At 37.7% G+C, this 18,157-nt stretch overlaps 2 protein-coding genes across 2 annotated transcripts in view; both read right to left on the bottom strand.

Annotated features, from left to right (window-relative positions):
• Positions 1–18,157, bottom strand: part of CCDC171 (coiled-coil domain containing 171) — a 295,661-nt gene that overhangs the window by 25,041 nt on the left and 252,463 nt on the right. The window lies entirely within an intron of this gene.
• LOC308353079 (mitochondrial inner membrane protease subunit 1-like) lies at positions 15,393–16,056 on the bottom strand (the record flags this gene model as incomplete). Its single annotated transcript, XM_080819724.1, has 1 exon — positions 15,393–16,056. One exon carries the CDS (start codon positions 16,054–16,056, stop codon positions 15,463–15,465), a length of 594 nt encoding a protein of 197 aa, XP_080675850.1. The 3' UTR covers positions 15,393–15,462.

Here is an 18,157-nt window from a genome sequence, read left to right as displayed (position 1 = left end):
TATCATCACATTATTCATTCTTTTTTTTGCTTTGCCTTGCTTTTTTTTTTTTTGGCCTTCAGTACATGATCTGTATTTTATGACATGTCTACATGTCACTTCTTAACAGGTCACTCACTGTTCCTGGATGTCTTCTTGACATAACAAGGGCTTTCAAACTTTGTAATAGCAGAACCCATTTGTGAAATGAAATATTATTCAGAAGTTAAATTTCTAAATGAGATAAAAGTAAAATGACTCTGCTTGGAGTTGGGATGGGAAGTGAAAATCTGTCCTCTGAAAGTCTCCCCCAGGACATGTGGGTGGCTCAGTCAGTTAAACCACTGCCTTTGGCTCAGGTCATGATCCCAGGGTCCTGGAACTGAGTCCTGCATCGGCCTCCCTGCTCAGTGGGGAGCCCGCTTCTCTTCCTGCCTCTGCCTATGGCTTGGCCTACTTGTGCTCTGTCTCTCTCTCTCTCTCTCTCTCTGATAAATAAATAAATAAATAAATAAAATCTATAAAAGCCTCCCCCATGGGGATAAAGACAACTATGAGATTTACTTAATTGCAGTTTCTAATAAATGATAAACCCCCTAGTCTTTTTCATATTTTCTTAATGCTGAAATTATGACCAAATTAAACTCTTGACTATTGCTAAAAAATATGACCACACACCTGATGCCTTTTGTTATTAGTGCCACTGAAAGAAGAAACAATGTACTCCTAAAAGCTGAGGAATTTTAATAACCTTACTTGAAATTTCTTGGTTTTTTTGTGTGTGTGTTTTTTTTTTTAAGAATTTATTTATTCATTTGACAGAGAGATCACAAGTAGGCAGAGAGGCAGGCAGAGAGAGAGGAGGAAGCAGGCTCCCTGAGCCTGATGCGGGGCTCGATCCCACAACACCGGGACCATGACCTGAGCCGAAGGCAGAGGCTTTAACCCACTGAGCCACCCAGGCGCCCCGAAATTTCTTGTTTTTTTACCTGCTTTAGAAAAAACACTTAAGCCTATTTTAAGGAACTGGAGGACTTTATATTCAAATAAATATGGATTAGGAAATATAAGCATATGAACTAAGATCTTCAAAATAAAATTATTCCACTGGCAAAATATAACAATACTCCAAAAAGTGAATATTTCTATCTATGAAGAGGAAGATATAGAACAGCTATTTAGATTTACATACAAATCTAGATTCAAAACTCCTTCTTAGACCTTTTTCTCTTCTTCTTCTTCAAAAAAAAGGTTGTATTACCAAAAAAAAAAAAAAAAAAAAAGGCCAAAACATCTAGGGAATACATAATTATAATCGTGAGAATCTATAATATCCAATATGTTATTTAATAAAATACTTTTTAAAATTAAGTTGTAAGCTCCCAGAAGGGATTAACAAAATGATGTACCAACACAATCTCTCCATCATGATAAAATTAGATATAATCTATACTGTGTACAATGTATGTAACACATTTTTTCAATCAAATTCACATTTTCAGTTAGAACTTATCAGAAGTAAGATGGTGGAGACTAGAAATATAAAGCTGTAACCTTAGTTGGCCCCTTACATTCTGGAAGGGTATCTTTCCAATTGGTGTCAGGCAAACATTGAGAATAAAAGGATATCCAAAAGAATAAGCTGAATTCAGATTCTATCAAAGTATGCCCTAAGCCAAAGTTCTGGGAAACTAAGACAGCTATTTCTTTGCAATTTCTCAGCTAACATAGAATCTTAAGAACAAACGCAAATATCCAAACTTCAAAATAGTATAACATGGAAGGATGTACACTTTCAATTCTCTGTACGTAAAGCAGAAAGAAAAAGGAAGGTCCTTTTGTTCTAGGTAAAAGGTCATAGACCTAGTGAATTTGTCAGTCTTCATACATAGTCACTTTTTTTTTTTTTTTTTTTTTTTTACTGAAAGGAAAAAAAAATTAGTTTTTTTCTCACAGAAAACTAAAACTTTTATTCAAGTTTAAATCCTCTTGTCTCTTACCAGCGTAAAGGCACACTCAACATAAGCTTGGTCATTCTTAATGCTTCCCTGCTATTTCATAACCTAGAATCCATTTTCCAAGAAAACTGTCTATTTCCACCTTTAGTTTAGATCCTGGGCTCTGGACACACAGATAGAGTTTTCACTATGGATTCCAAAGAGCACGATTTTGGGCAAACTACTTCACCTTTCTGAGACTGCGTTGCCTCATCTACAATAAGGGGAAATAACATTCCACTCATAAGATTGAAGACTGAATTAAATACTAGATGACATAGATGTAGATGTCCCTACACAATATCTGGCAATTAAGATGTTACTGATGTTATTTAGATTATGGGGTTACTAATTTAAACTCTACTTTAAGTCAGTGGTCCAGCTCTTACTTTCAAGACACACATACTGCCTCGTCTACCCAACTATTCACCCCCATCCACTCCTCACAATTAATTACCTACGTATTAACTCTTAATTCAACTTGAACAAAAGTTGCCTTGTCTATACGTGGTCCGGTCAGTCAATTGTTCAATGAGTCTGACTAGTAGAAAAAGATGTGTCTTGACCACCCACTTTGTTGGATTTAATGTCTTGGGTGTGGGAGATTTCATTTTAAAGAAATCATTTAGCTCTCTCTTGGGTATTCGGTTTGGCATAAATCATGCATTTTTAAGCACAAGTTTCTTCCAAAATTATTATGAGAATTACGACTCCTTACGTTTGTTGTCCAGCTACCCACCTTCCTTTTTTGGCACCGCTTTCTATCTGATGTTCCCTTTTTAAAATATTGACAAATAAAAAAATCATTCAGAGCGTGTAACAGTTTTAGACACCTGAAATACAACGAAATGGGAACTGCTATAAATATGTAGTTACAATATTTATGATGTCAGTGACAATTGCACTGAAAATTCCAAAGTATTGGAACCATCTAATTATTAAGTCTTTCACTTCCCCTGCAGGTGTAAATACATGAGCCTAATAAGCTTTCTCACTATGAAAAAACATACTTATATTATATTAAAATATTAAAAACTATTTAATGAGCTACGTTTCCTTCCAAAAGTAAACTGAGGTTGCGTCTGAACCAGCTCGAGGCAAGGGAAGTTTCAAACGTAACATTTTTAAAACTGGCCATTATTTCCCCTGTTGAAAAAAAAAAAACTGCAATTTTATTTCCTCACAGCAAATGAAACTGTCAGGAAAATTTAGGTGTAATAAAATTGGGTGGTTAAACCAACATGCTGGATTTGAAATAAAACTGAATTAAAGGAATTAAAATTAATTCTTATGTCAGTCAACCCTTTAAAAATACTGTTCAAAACTTACTGTTTTTACATACAGAACTCCCCCGTTCTTGATCGAGGCGCAAAACTGACTATCTCCTTGATGACCGCTAATGGCGGCGCAGTTGGGATGGTGCATGGGACAACATTTTGCATAAAAATGTGTTGCTTCTGGCAACTTCTCTGCCTAAATAAAAAGTTGTCAAGCAGGGTGACTGCAGTGGTACAGAGTTTTAAAATGGTGGATGCCGTCCAAGGTTAGCTAGTAACGGCTGACATGCCCTGGAATCTTGAGGCCTAAATCAACATTGTTTTCACAGCTGTAATTAAGCCACCTAATCAGAAGCACATTTTGACGGGACAGTTTCTGCAAGCCAGACATTACAATTTCTTATGCCTGGAGCGCAGTGGCTCACGAGAGGTCCTCGTTTAATTTCAGGTTAAAAAGAAGGAGGGGCAGTAAAATAAAAAGACTATTTTTTTTTTTAAGCAACATACAACTGTTGAAATGAAGCAGGCCTCCACGCTCATGCCTTGACCAGCCTTGCACCCCTCCCTCCTCTGGCTCTCCGCTGAGTCCCCCCAACTCTCGAGTGGCAGCTGCACACAGTGAGATGAAGGGTGCCTGCCAAGATCAACAGATGAGCTGGTCGAAACTGGCTCTCTGTGTGTTCTGATTGTAAATTGTGCTGGTGATGATTAGAGAGCTCTAACACAGGATGTCGACTCTTAAAACTGTCCAGAGAAAATAATTTTTTTAAGTTCAGGAAAAAATTTTTTGGACTTTTTTTGTGGCTTGGTGCAGAGTGTTGTGTCTATAAATTTCATATGATTCAAATGAATTCACTCAAATTAAGCAACCCTGTTATTAAAAAAAAAAAAAAAGAATGAAAGAGAGAAAAAAAAAAAAGAAGGCCATGGCTCGCCTCTGAGCAGGGACCTTCATCTCAGGCTGTTTATAGAAGAGCATGGCCGAGTGGGGTTCTCCACCAGCACACCGGTCACGTGCCTCTACCACCTGCCAACCAAAGAGATTCCTAAAATGATGAAAATCCATGATGCGATATGCACATCTCCTCCAGTAACTGTGGATGTCTTTAGAAAGTGAACTTGCCAGCTGAGGCTGTTTTCCACAGTGTTGTGGCATTCTGCAACATTTAAACTTTCAACCCCAGAGGCCATTGTAAAACTATCAATATGAAGGCACTAGTCACTGGAGTCTGATTACATTTAGTTCTGCATTTTAATTACATATGGATTCTATTAACTAAACCTTTTGCCTTATAGGCAACATTTTAATCAAATTACTATAATTTTCAAATATGTTACAATAGTTTGACGAGTTAAAAGTTCACATTCCTAACATATTAAATATCAAAAAAACTTTGCATGAAAAAAGGAAATACTCCTTGCAAATACGCTAATACGTTTTCAGATTACGTTGGGGACTTTTTGACTACCTTGTTACAAGTTATATTGTGAGAGTTATAGAACTGGTATACATTTATAAATGGGTTATTGGTATCGAATATAACCAAACTCGAAATATAATTATGTTATAAATTTAGAAACAGGCGCTCATTTGATTGTTGTGAATTGAAGCAAGAACAAAATGAAACATAGAATCTAAACAGTGAAAATCAGTACTGGTAACTTCAGCTGAAGAATGTTAGAACTGAGAGGGAACTGAGATTTTATCTACTTGAAATCCTTCATTTGAAAGCCAGGAAAAACCAAGACCAAGGAGATTGTGTGATTTATTTCCCAAACCTCTATGGTGAGTTGCTAACAAAGGTTGTTCTGGAACCTGTGTCTCCTCCGATTCCCTGTCATGCTGCTTCCTAGCACAACATGTTGCCACTCGGTGTAAACAAAAATCTAGCTTCCAATCCATATCACCCAAGACTGAGAAGAAATATTTTTTTAATGTGGTAAAACACACACAACATAAAATTTACCATTGTAACCATTTTAGGGTCTACAATTCAATGACTCAAGTGCATTCACAGTGTTCTGTGATCATCACCACCTCTTAGCTCTAGAACTTTTCCATCACCCCGAAAAGAAACCCCATCCCCATGAAACAGTCATTCTTCATTCCTTCCTCCTCCTTCCTGTCAACCACTAATCAGTGTTCTGTCTCTACAGAGACAGATCATGCCTCTTCGTATAAATGGAATCCTACAATATATGGCCTTTTGTGCCTGACTTCTTTCATTTAGCATAGTGTTTTCAGAGCATGTCCATGTTGTAATATGTATCAGTACTTCATTCCGTTTTATGACTGAGTATAGACCACATTTGTTCGTCCATTCATCAATCGATGGACATTTGGGTTGTTTCCATCTTTTGGCTCCTGTGAACAGTGCTGCTGTGAATATTTGCTATTTTCCTTTTTTTTTTTTTTTTACACGGTATTCTTCGCCAGTGGAAGTGGTATCTCATCATGGTCTTGATTTCCATTCCCTACTGACTAATGACAATGAGTATCTTTGTCTGTGTTTCTTGGTCATTTGTATATCTTCGTTGGAGAAGTATCTACTCAAGTCCATTGTCCATTCTAAAAATTAGTTCGTTTGTCTTTTCTTGTTGTTGAGTTGTTGAGTCCCTTACATATTAGATCCCAATCAGACATATAATTATAAATATTTTCTCCCATTCTGTGGGGTATTTTTTTAATGTACAAAAGTGTTTAATTTTGATTAAGTCCTATTTGTGCATTTTTTCTTTTGTCACTTATGCTGTTGGTATCATATCTAAGAATCCATTGCCAAATCCAAGCTCATAATTTATCTCTCTTTTTTACTAAAAATTTTAGCTTTTCTATTTAGCTCTTTGATTCATTTTGAGTTCATTTTCATAGATGGTATGAGGTAAGGGTTTAAGGAAATATGTTTTTTTAAAATAAGCTTTCCACTTCAGAAATAAACCTCTCATACTCTTACTTTTGGCAGACCCATGCACAGTTCAATTTAATTTAGTATACCACCATTATCAGAAAACATTTACTGAGTACCCACCATGTGAGCAAAACATATTAAACTGGTCAATTTCTGTGTATGAGGGTAAACATACAGAAGCGGGGGTCCCAAAAAAATCTGACAAAGTTTAAAATTATTTAAGCGGTATGCTGAAAAAAGTGTTCCTTGTCACAAATAATTTTGGGTCTTTGTTTTTGTTTGTGAATAGGAAATGAAATGTACAATTTATATTATTTGAGAGTACTTAAAATTTGTATCATAGATACAATAATATACAATAATATTCTATTCATTCTCATTAAGTGTTTGCTAGAGAAGCATATGAAGTGTAGTTTGATGAGAATTAATTTCAGAAAATTTTGTGTGGGAAAAATTAGGGGGGAATTATGGTTTGTGCAAAGTACATATGTCCCATAACAAGTATGTATCAAATAAAAGTTACTGAAGGAGTATTCTTCCAATTAAGTTCAATTCAAATCAACCGGGCACTTCCTAAATCAGATCATTATAATGAATTTTAAGAAATAAGTAAGACATGACCTCACAGACTCACAATATGGTAATACCTACACAACTACGTGATTACATAAGCCAGAGCACTATATGGTACTCAGACAGATAAAAGGCGTGATGAATGAGCATAACAAAGGGAACCCTTACTTCTGCCAACGGGGAGATGAACTGAAAGCCAGATGGAGTCAGCATATACCTGAATGTCAATAATAAAGAATTTTTACTCTATCAGGAAGAAAGTTTAGAGCCAAAATATGTTTTGAGGCAAGCTATGGCCTGCCCATATCTGTGTGTGAGAAAGGTAACGCCTGCCGCTAAAGCACGGCAGACAGAAGGGGGAAACTACATATGCAGAAACTCACTGGAAGACCATTGCAATGACCCAAAGAAAAGTTACTGTGATCACAAAGGTAGAAAGGTGATAATGGACCTAGGCATCTGTGGTGGTAGAAACAGGGAGACTTAGCGAGTGATTGAATATCGGTGGTGGACAGGAAGTGGGACAAATGTTAAGGCTCCTGCCTTGGGCTGCAAAGTGGATAGTTATGTCAGAGATAAGGAACATAGGGAACGGAGAATGTGGGAAAATGGGGAGCGGCAGAGGTGAAGACCATGTTCAGTTTGGGACCCCCGTGAGTCTGAAATGTTTGCAGAAAACTGAAGGGGAGGTTTCTGAGAATCTAAGAGCCAGCTAAAGCCCTCAAAGAACCCAATTTTGTAAGAAAGATGAAAGTGTAAGAGAGATACTCATAAGCATATTCACTCACTGCTACTCTTTGAACAACCAATATAAATAATTAGAGCATTAGACTGTCGAATTACCATCTGTATTTTCTACAACCTGATTGTACAGAAAATTCACTGATTGATAATGGTCTGAGTTTGAAACTTTCCTTCCTGCCACTCCATGCTTGACCCTCGCAGTATTTCATCAGTGAGGAATAGAACTATATAAATATGTTATATTTCTATAACATATATATTTATATTTATATAACATGTATTTTTTATATTTTTATATTTTTATATTTATATTAATATTAATATAATATTAATATATATTTATATTAATATTAATATAATATTAATATATTTTTATATTTATACTTACATGTAAAATCTAATATATCTAACATAAAATGTCTATTTTATAATTTTATCTAACATAAAATGTCTATTACTATAGACATATGTTATATTTTTACATAATTAAGTATATTATATGTATATGTTGATATACATGTAGAATTTAGGATATCATGTCCCTAAGTCACTATCTAGACATCATTCATCATGAAAGTAGCTCTTTTTAAACTGCATCATATGAGAACTAAAAGACTAGAAAGGAGGTGTGTGGCCATTGGGATATGCATTATTAAACTTCAGGTCCCTATTTACTACACCAACCAAAGCCTGAGTTTCTGGAATATGAGAAACCTTTAAAAGCCTGGATACGTATGTCAAGGATCAAAGGAAAATGTCCGCACGTTGACCGGTCTGTCCCACTTAGTGATATTTTATGTTTCTGTTATTTAGCTCTGTTAGTATTCAGAGGCAGGGGCTGGAGCTTGTGATAAAAATATGGGAGAATTTAATGAGCATCTAATTAAGGCAGTATTTAGCAAAAGGGTCCAATGAGAGTTGTTAGGGCATCAAATGTCAGTGACCTTTGAGAATAAATAGTAAATACATAAAGCAAAGGCAGTAGATGTTTGCAATGGAGCTGCTGGGAGACGTCACAGTCAGCCCAGCCTGCTGAGAATGGCACTTAGGGCCACACGTATCGGGCCCCTCCTCCAGCTCATCCCTCCATCTCATCCGCTTTGCTCCAGTCACACAGACAGCCTTCCATTCCTGGAGCATCCCCTGCTTTCCCCTGTCAATTCCTAACTTGTTAAGTTTTTTTTTTTTAATTTTAATTCTAGGTAGTTAACAGAGTGTTAAATCAGTTTCAGGCGTGCAATACAGTGATTGAACAATTCTCTACGTTACTCAGTGCTCATCATAAGTGTACTCTTGGGATGCCTGGGTGGCTCAGTCAGTTAAGCATCTGCCTTCAGCTCTGGTCATGACCCCAGGGTCCTGGGACCAAGTCTCCCGTTAGGTTCCTTGCTCTGCAGGGAGCTTGATTCTCCCTCTCCTTCTGCCTGCTGATCCCCCTGCCTGTGCTCTCTCTCGCTCTCTCTCTCTGTCTCTGAGAAATAAATGAATAAAATCTTTGGAAAAAATAAATAACTGTACTCTTAATCCCCTATACCTCCTTTACCCATCCCCCCACCTACCTCCCTCTGGTGACTATCAGTTTGTTCTCTTAGTTAAGAGTCTGGTTTTTGGTTTGTCTCCTTTTTTGTCTTTGTTTTGTTTCTTAAATTTTGCATACAAGTGAAATCATACGGTATTTCTCTTTCTCGCACTGACATCTCACTTAGCGTTATATTCTCAGTAGATCCATGTGTGTTGTTGCAAATGACAAGATTTCATTCTTTTATGGCTAAGTAATAGTCCATTGAATATATATATTACATCTTCTTTATCCATTCATCTATCCGTGGACACTCGGGCTACTTCCATATTTTGGCTATTGTAAATAATACTGCAATAAACATAGGGGTGCACATACCCTTTTGAATTAGTGTTTTCATATTCTTTGGATGAATGCCCATTAGTGCAATTACAAGATCATAGTTTTTAACTTTTTGAGGACACTCCTACTATTTTCCAAAGTGACTGCACCAGCTTACATTCCCATCAAGAGTGAATGAGGGTTCCTTTTTCCCCACAACCTCACCAACATTTGTTGTTTCTTGTGTTCTTGATTTTAGCCATTCTGACAGTGTGAGGTAACCTCCTACTTAGTCTTCATGGGTTTTTTTACTATTATGTTCAGCTAGCCAGCATATGGTCCATCATAAGTTTTTGATTTGGTGTTCAACAATTCATTAGTTATGTATAACACCCACTGCTTCATGTTTTTAACCAAGATCTCAATTCCTCAGGTGGGGCACCCCAAGCCTCCCTCAGGTTCCCAGGCTCTGTGTTCTCACAGCGCTCTGTGACTTGACCTCAACATCATTCTTTTTAATTATTTATATCATAGTGTATTTTCCACTACCTGAATTGCCATGACAGTAGAGATTTGTCTTTCTTTTAAAGCCTTTATTTATTTATTTGAGAGAGAGAAAACAGAAGCAGGGGGGCAGGCAGTGGGAGAAGCAGACACCCGCTGAGCAGACAGCCTGATGCGGGTCTCCATCTCAGGACCCTGGGATCGTGACCTGAGCCGAAGGCAGACGCTTAACCGACTGAGCCGCCCAGGCGCCCCGAGATTTGCCTTAATCCACACTTCATTCTCATAGGAAAGCACCAAACAAGGAAACAGAGGCCTTGGATTCTAATCTTTTGGGTTCTAAGTAAAAACCCAGCAGCAAGGCTCCAGTATCTGTAGTGCACAGCACTGCACAGTCTCTCTCAAATTAAGTCATGGCTTAGGGCTCCCGTAAGGAAATGATTTTTTCTTGAATAGTTAAAAATCTCAATAGTTAACATCTTGAATCAACCAGGATGAAATGTTTAAATGTTTACGAGAGCAACTTAACTAGAGTAAGTTACTTAAACTGTCGGCTTCTTGAACCACACAACACTAATACAGACAAATAATCCTTCCTTTCTCAAGAAATGTAATGAAAACAAATGTAGCAAAAAATTATTTGAAAACTTAAGAGACAGGGGATTCTTATAACCAAAATATCTAAATCTTTGACCTTTATTAACAATATGATACCACTTGACAACTGTCAAATCTGACATAATCTGAACAATAGGCAAAGATATCTTCCTGCAAAGATACTAACTGGAATGTTCCTCTGATTCGTAATTTGTTATTTTCTCATAAAGAAAGTACTATAGGGACACCTGGGTGGTGCAGTTGGTTACATGACCAACTCTTGATTTTGGCTCAGGTTGTGATCTCGGGGTCATGGGATTCAGACCTGTGTCGGGCTCCACGCTCAGCACAGAGACTACTTGGGACTCTCCCTCCCTCTGCCCCCTGCCCCTCCCAAGGGCTCTATTTCTCTCTCTCAAATAAATAAATAAATCTAAAAAAAAAAGTAGCATAGAATTAAAAACATACTGGTTAAACACAGAGTGGAAATGAGGCAAAACAATACTGTAGCTTGCAGCATCGTAACTCAGAGCAGCATGTCTGTGTTTGGCATTTCGTGTTTCGCAGACTGAAATGCCACGTGTTTCTCCCCAGCCGCGGGTGTGCCGGTCCCCAAACTCCCACAAGTAATTGGCTTTGATTGCTGCCCTGGTCTCTCCTGGGCTGTCTGTGACTCGAAATCTCTTCCCCAGAAGCCCCTTCTGGTTACTGTTACTCAAGCTAAAAGCCCCAGAGCAGCCCTACGTTAATGGGTCAAAGAGCAACATACTGAAAATGTGAAAATACTGGCAAGCACACTTTGGAGGAGAGCCCTAGATGCATTCCAGCGTTGTTAGTATCTGTTGCTGGACAAAAATGAAAATGTCACCTTAAGAAGTTTAAAGTTTCTAAAGTGGACGATTCACATCTACAGTCTGATCAATCTCTTTCTCTGCATCACAACCCCATGATGTATTGGTCTTTATTAATAATGAATATTTATTTTTCATTCTCACGTAGTTAAATGGCTGGAAAAGATGGTTAATGAACATACACGGACTGTCCTCAGTTCATTAAATAAGTGATAACGGTAACTGTCATTAATACCGGACTTAGTGTGAGCTAAAAGCACAGATTCAAGGGTTGTTTTAGTTCTTTTGCCTCCTTGTCAAAAGATCTCCTCATGGATACACGTATTTTTTAAAACTATATGTAAAGCTTAACTGTGGGAAGTATATGTAACTATCAGAAAATGTTTTTACTGGATTTATTAAATGAAACGTATTGTGAAATTTATTGAGCATCTACTAGTATGCCAGACAGTGTCTTTAATCTCAAACCCCACCCTACAATGTAGGCAACTGTATCTACAGGTTACAAATGTAGAAACTGATGCCTAGAGTACTGTATGGGTAATAACACAGACAGGATGCACATTCAGGCCTGCTTGACTCTAAAACCCTAGATGAAGGCCCATGGGAAGGAGGTGATGGGAGTTGGGCGGGGATCAGAAGGGAGAGCTAGAGTGTTGAGAACGGCCTAAACAGCAAATACTAGAGAGACCAAACAAGAACATCAATAGCAAAATGGCCAGAGGCAGAATCAAGTCAGATTATAGAGTACAAGGCATGGATTGGATGGTGGGAGAATGGATTGGGACGATGGGGTTTGGTGTGACTGTTGTAAGCAGTGTCAGGTTCCAGTGGGTATAGGCTGGGTGGGTGGGTTGGCTGTCTTTAATTGAGAGGGGGAATGGAGCTAAAGAAACAGTACATCTTCTAATATTAAAAAAAAAAAAAAACCTCTTCCATCATTTAATTCATTAAACATATGTTCTATCCATAAGGCCTATTCGTCAAATCAAGTAAAATAGCAATTTTCATTGGTCTTCCCCCTTAACAAGGTGTCAGATTGCTAAGCGTTCTTCAAAAGCTCCTGCAAACATCTCATCTTTTACTGACAACGTTAGGCAGAATAAATGCCTCCTTTGTCTGTGCTCCCTAGATTTTACACATAACTATTTTTGTGATTTGCTTACGTGTTTGTTTCCCTTGTTAGAAGAGGAACACACAAAAGCAGAAACCATGTCTTCTTGCACTTGTCCCCATAACACAAATAGAATGGTAAATAAAAATCCAAAAATATCAATAATCATATTAAATGTATATGGTCTAATCACCCAATTAAAAGCCAGAGACTATCAAATGGTTAGACAAAACAAAACTGAACTACATCTTTCTACAGGAAACCCTCTATAAATATAAACATGGGTAGGATAAAAGAAAAAGATGGAAAAATAGATATCATACAAACACTAGTCAAAAAATACCTAGAGTACAAAACGGCAAAAACTGAAATGTTAGGGGCGCCTGGGTGGCTCAGTTGATTAAGTGACTGCCTTAGGCTCAGGTCATGATCCTGGAGTCCCAGGACTGAGGCCCGCATCGGGCTCCCTGCTCAGCAGGGAGTCTGCTTCTCCCTCAGACCCTCTCCCATGTCATGCTCTCTCTCTCTCAAATAAATAAATAAAATCTTTTAAAAAACTGAAATGATAAAAGTAGACAGTACAGTGAACATGGCCAAAACCAGACTTTTGGAGGCCTAGGTTTAAGAAGATATTGAAACATGATTAATTCGCTCCCATCTTAGGATATAACTCCCTGAACCTGCTCTGAATACTCCATCCCTGTCTCCCACTTAACAGCTAAATCCTTGAGATGGTTGTTTAAATTCACTGTCTTTTTTTCTTTTCTGGTCAACTCTCACTTCTCTCTCCATCTCTCACTGAAAGAGCCTTTGCGAAGGTTATAAGGGCCTCCATCCACTAAATCCAAAGGCCATTTTCAACCCTCCTTTCGCTTGATCTTCAGCAGCATATGACACTATCGATACGCCACCCTTTTTAAAACACTCCATTCTCACGTCACCACACCTATCTATATGGCAATGACCTAAAATGTATACCTCCTGGTTGGCATCTGGCTTAAATTCCCTATCAAGCAGCGTTTTTGATCTCTCCAATTGGATGTCTCAGAGGTACCTCAAACTCAACATACTCAAAGCTAAATTCACAATATTCCTTTCTATTCCATTGTTTCTCTCTTGGTAAATGAGATCACTGATCCATTTCCAAAAGGAAAAAGTCCAGGAATTATCTCACATACCTCTTTCTCTTGTTCTTCACACCCAATTGTTCCTTCACACCACAGCCAAAGGGATCTTTTTTTAAAAAACCAAATCTGAGAAAGTCACTCCTTCTTTAAAGTTTTCCAATGCCTTTTCCCTTGCTCTTAAAACAAGGAAGACAAAGTCTGACTTCTGTCCCTCTCCAGACCATCCTTACCTCATTCAGGCCACTCTTGGCTCTGCTCTCTTTATTCTAGCCCCACTGGTATTTCTCAATTTCTTCTATCCTTCACAGGGCCTTTGAGATGTTCCCATTCCTCCTCCTGATCTGGGCCACTACTGTCCTTCTGCATAACTCCTACCCAGTCTTCAGATACTAACTCAAGCATCACTGACCCTGAAAAAGCTTTGCTGTTACCTTAGTCTAGGGTAAGCTCATTTGTTTCAAAAACTCTTACATGCTTCTGTTCTTTTCTTTCAGAGCACTTATCCTGGTTAACAATTACATATTAGAGTGATTATATGAAAATAATTTCTTCCATTGTTAGATTTTAAGTTCACGAGAGCAGGGTTGTCTGTTTTGGTTCACATAATGTTCCTCGGACCAGAATTGTGCCTGCTCTAGAGTAGATGCTGAATAAATATAGAACTAACGGATAAAGAAAAAGAATTAAGAAGCAAGAATACAAAGAAAGCAGAGCTCAAGTAAGTAGAGACCAGAAAGCCAAAGAAGAAAAAGTCAATAACGAGTGAAACAAAGGAGGTGAGCATTTAAAGAAGAAAGTAGTTAAAAACTTCATATGTTGCAGAAAGATTAAAAGGCATGAGAAGGAACTAACGGATGGGAGCAAGCAGAAAACTATTTGCGACCTTTGAGAAAATAGTTTCAGTGGAATGATAGACTCCAAAGCCAGATAGCAGCAGAGCTGAGGAATGAATGGGAGACCAGAATACAGAAGCAGCAAGCAGACTACTTTTCAAGAATGTGTCAATGAAAGGACAGTGATACAGGCTGCAGAAAGGGTGCAGAGCTCAGTGACTGGAATAGACTGACGGTGATCACAGAGAAGGAATCACAAGCTCAAGGCTACGGTAGGAGGCAGAACAAAATGACAGGGTTTGCCACCGAAGATGGTAGGTTAGTAAATTACCTTTTCCTGTGCTGCAATCCAATTACTTTCTATCAAGATAACGGTGATAAAAATAATAGCCGGGGCGCCTGGGTAGCTCAGCGGGTTAAGCCTCTGCCTTCGGCTCATGTCATGATCTCAGGGTCCCAGGATCGAGCCCCGCATTGGGCTCTCTGCTCGGCAGGGAGCCTGCTTCCCCCTCTGCCTGACTCTCTGCCTACTTGTGATCTCTCTCTCAAATAAATAAATAAAATCTTAAAAAAAAAATAGCCAACTTTTTTTTTTTTTTTTGGACTGACTACTCAGTAAGTACAAAGCAAAGTGCTTCAACACTTCTCACTGGAGCTCCCAGCATCTCTGTTAAGGAGTGGGACCATTACCCCATTTTACAGATGAAGACACTACTTAGCCACACGATGAGCAATTGACAGAATTGAAATTAAATCCAGATTTATTGACTTCTATTAGCACACACTATTGATTCCTAATTCCCTTGTTCCTTGACTCATTACCTTACAGCTACAAGTGGCCACATGGCCCAGCCAATGGGATATAAGTATAAATATGTTTGGAGCTTCCTTGGAAGGCTTTTCCTTTTTTAAATATATAAATAAATATATTTCCATATATTTAATATCTACTATCTATTAAATGTATATTAAAATTTATAAATATTTAAATTAAATCCATGTAAAATACATTTAAATGGGTTTTTTTTTAAGTAGCAAATAGTTTATTAGTAAGTACATGGTTTCAGTGGCAATAATAAATTCACTTGGAGAGAATAATCAAAAGAATAAATGCTTGCTAATCGTCAGAAAATCTGTGGCCATTAGGGCTGTCACGGAGAAATCCAAAATCACTCAGAGGCCAAATCTTGAAAAAGATACGTCCTCTTATTAGTCCATATGGAATAGGTCCATAATACCTGGAATCTGTAGAATTCTGTAGATTATCACCTTCTAACCAAACATGACCTGTTGGCACATAACTATGGCTTTTAAAAAAATCTGATGGACTATTGGTGAGGATTTTGTCTCCTTCCAAGCCAATTACTCTTTTACAAATGTTTGATTTTGGATCACTCGGGCTTTTTGCAATGACAATGTCACCTCTTTGGATACCATAAAAATATCGACTAAGATTTTCTGCAAAGACAATATCTGAATTTTGAATTGTAGGTTCCATTGATGGTCCAGAACACATGACACCACTAGCAACATATTCAAAAGCACAATGAGCTATACAGCCATACTGAATAGTATAGCCAATAAGTCGAAAGGTTTTTCTCAGAACACCACGAAGCATAGTTCTATGCAGACTCTGCCACCACTGGCCATGGGTCTGTTCTACAATACATTCAATTTTTAGGGCAGTTGCAAGGCTTCCAGAAAAAAACATCTAAAGCATGTCTCAAAGTATATATGGGTAATCCACAATTTCAGGATTCCTCTAGCCCCAAAGAACCAAGGAACACTCTCACCCAGGACTCAGGTGGGCCTTTCTCACCTGGGCCCACCACATTTAAATGGTTTTTAAAGGAAAAGCCTTCTAAGGCTTTATTATATATAAAAAGCAAATATTGCTGGGCCATCCCATCCTCATAACTTGAATGTGATTATAAATCCTAGAGCTGGCTGCTGTCTTATGATACTGAGGGAGTAGCAGAGAAATCACAGTGAAGCTGAACCACCAGGAGCCATAGGACAACAGCCACCTACACCTAGACTTCTTGCTATGTGAGAAAAAAAAAAGAAAAAGAAAAATAACAGAACCAGGATTTTTCAAATCACGTTGGTCAGGTTTTCTGTTATTTACACTCGATTATATGCCTAATGGGTATAATTCAAAAGCCTCTGCTCCTATCTACCAAACTCTATCACCTCTCCTCTATGAAATACAAAGACTGAGGCTCTTTCCACCTCTCCCAGAGAGTTCTTAAGGAGTTCAAGGTTGAAATGCATACACAAATGTCTTGAAAAATAAAATTACTACAGCAACTTATTGCTGTTTCAAAAATCGTAAGTCTCAACTAAGGAAAGAGATCAGAGAGTAAACATCCCGTAGGGACACAGGATAGGGCAGCGTTTTCCTAGAAGGACAAATCATAACCTGCTGGGAGGTTTTTCACATGACACATGTCCCCTTTTGAGAATCACTGCCAGGGTGAACCACCTTGTACAAACAAGATGATGAGCATATCCTTACAGATGTGTTCAAGAGGGGAAAGACTGAGGAGTAGAGTTTTATGATGCAGACAGGCACACTTTCATTAAGACATCAGTAGCACAATAATTGGTAAAAAAAATATATACGTATATATTTTTTGGAGTCCAGGGGGAAACAATCCCACCGTATCAAGTGTGGCCTTTCTTAAAATGCAAGTAATTACTTTTATATGCATAACAATAACAAACAATAAATAGTAGTATGACCCAATAAAGCTGACAGAACCTAGACAGTATAATGAAATACTAACCAACAGGACCAGAGCATTCACAGGAAGAAATGTAAGTATGTTTCAGAGAAAGGCTAGAATAAATTTGAAATGCTTTAATTTTTTAAATAGGTTTCCTCTTCATTTTAATTTATCTTGGTAGAGATCAAATTTACTACTCTCTCATTAAGAAATTAACAAAGCCATTTTTTAAAAAATTGAACTCAAATTAAAAATTGAACCCAAATTATTGATTTGGTCATTTTACTGGATGTAGTGCTAGTATTTTCACTCACGAGACATTAGTTCAGCACCTACTGTGGGCAAGGCTATTCCTGCCTTTAGAGCGCCATCAGAGCAGAGAAGAAATACCCCAAATTGCTTGTCTCTATGGAACTTATATTCTATGAGAGTAGGGAACAGATAATAAGCAAATAAATACAACACAATTTATGCCAATCAAGAATAAGTGCTATAGTGAAAGAAAGCAAGGAAGCTGTAAGGTAGACAGGCCATTTGGGGTGAGAATGAGACAGAGAGTTTGGGGGCGGGGAATGGTTGGTAGCTGCAATTTTAAATACGATGGTCATAAAGGTTTCATTGGGATGCAGACACCTGAGGTGAGATCTAATGGGGCCATAGAACCAACCCATAGCCACGCAGCTATTTGCTTTAATACTAAGTCTTCTTCTGCTGAATGTATCAATGGAAAAGGGTTAATAGCCAAAAGGCAAAAATATTAAAAAAAAAAAAAAAAAGACTTAGATTTCCAAAATGTGGATTTTTTGATTAGGTTACTGGTGTGCTGGTGTACTGAGTTTTTGTTTTCGTTTTTAAATAAATTACTGCATTGTATCTTTAAAAAAAAATACTTTTTTCCTTACAAGTCACTCTGAGTCATTATAATCAGGCCAAAAAAGGAAAAAAGGCACTCCAGTGATTGGTAACCTTCTGAAGCTCACTGTTGATATATTTGCCTTTGGAGGAAAAGTTTTAAATGTTTATTTGGTTCCTTTATTCATTTTTTGATACACCCCAAACACATATTTCAAATGAAGAAAATTT

Source organism: Martes martes (genome assembly GCF_963455335.1).
Source record: "Martes martes genome assembly, chromosome: 12".
Lineage (NCBI taxonomy): Eukaryota > Metazoa > Chordata > Mammalia > Carnivora > Mustelidae > Martes > Martes martes.
Note: the sequence above shows the minus strand (reverse complement) of the source record. Positions and strands in the feature narration are given on the sequence as shown.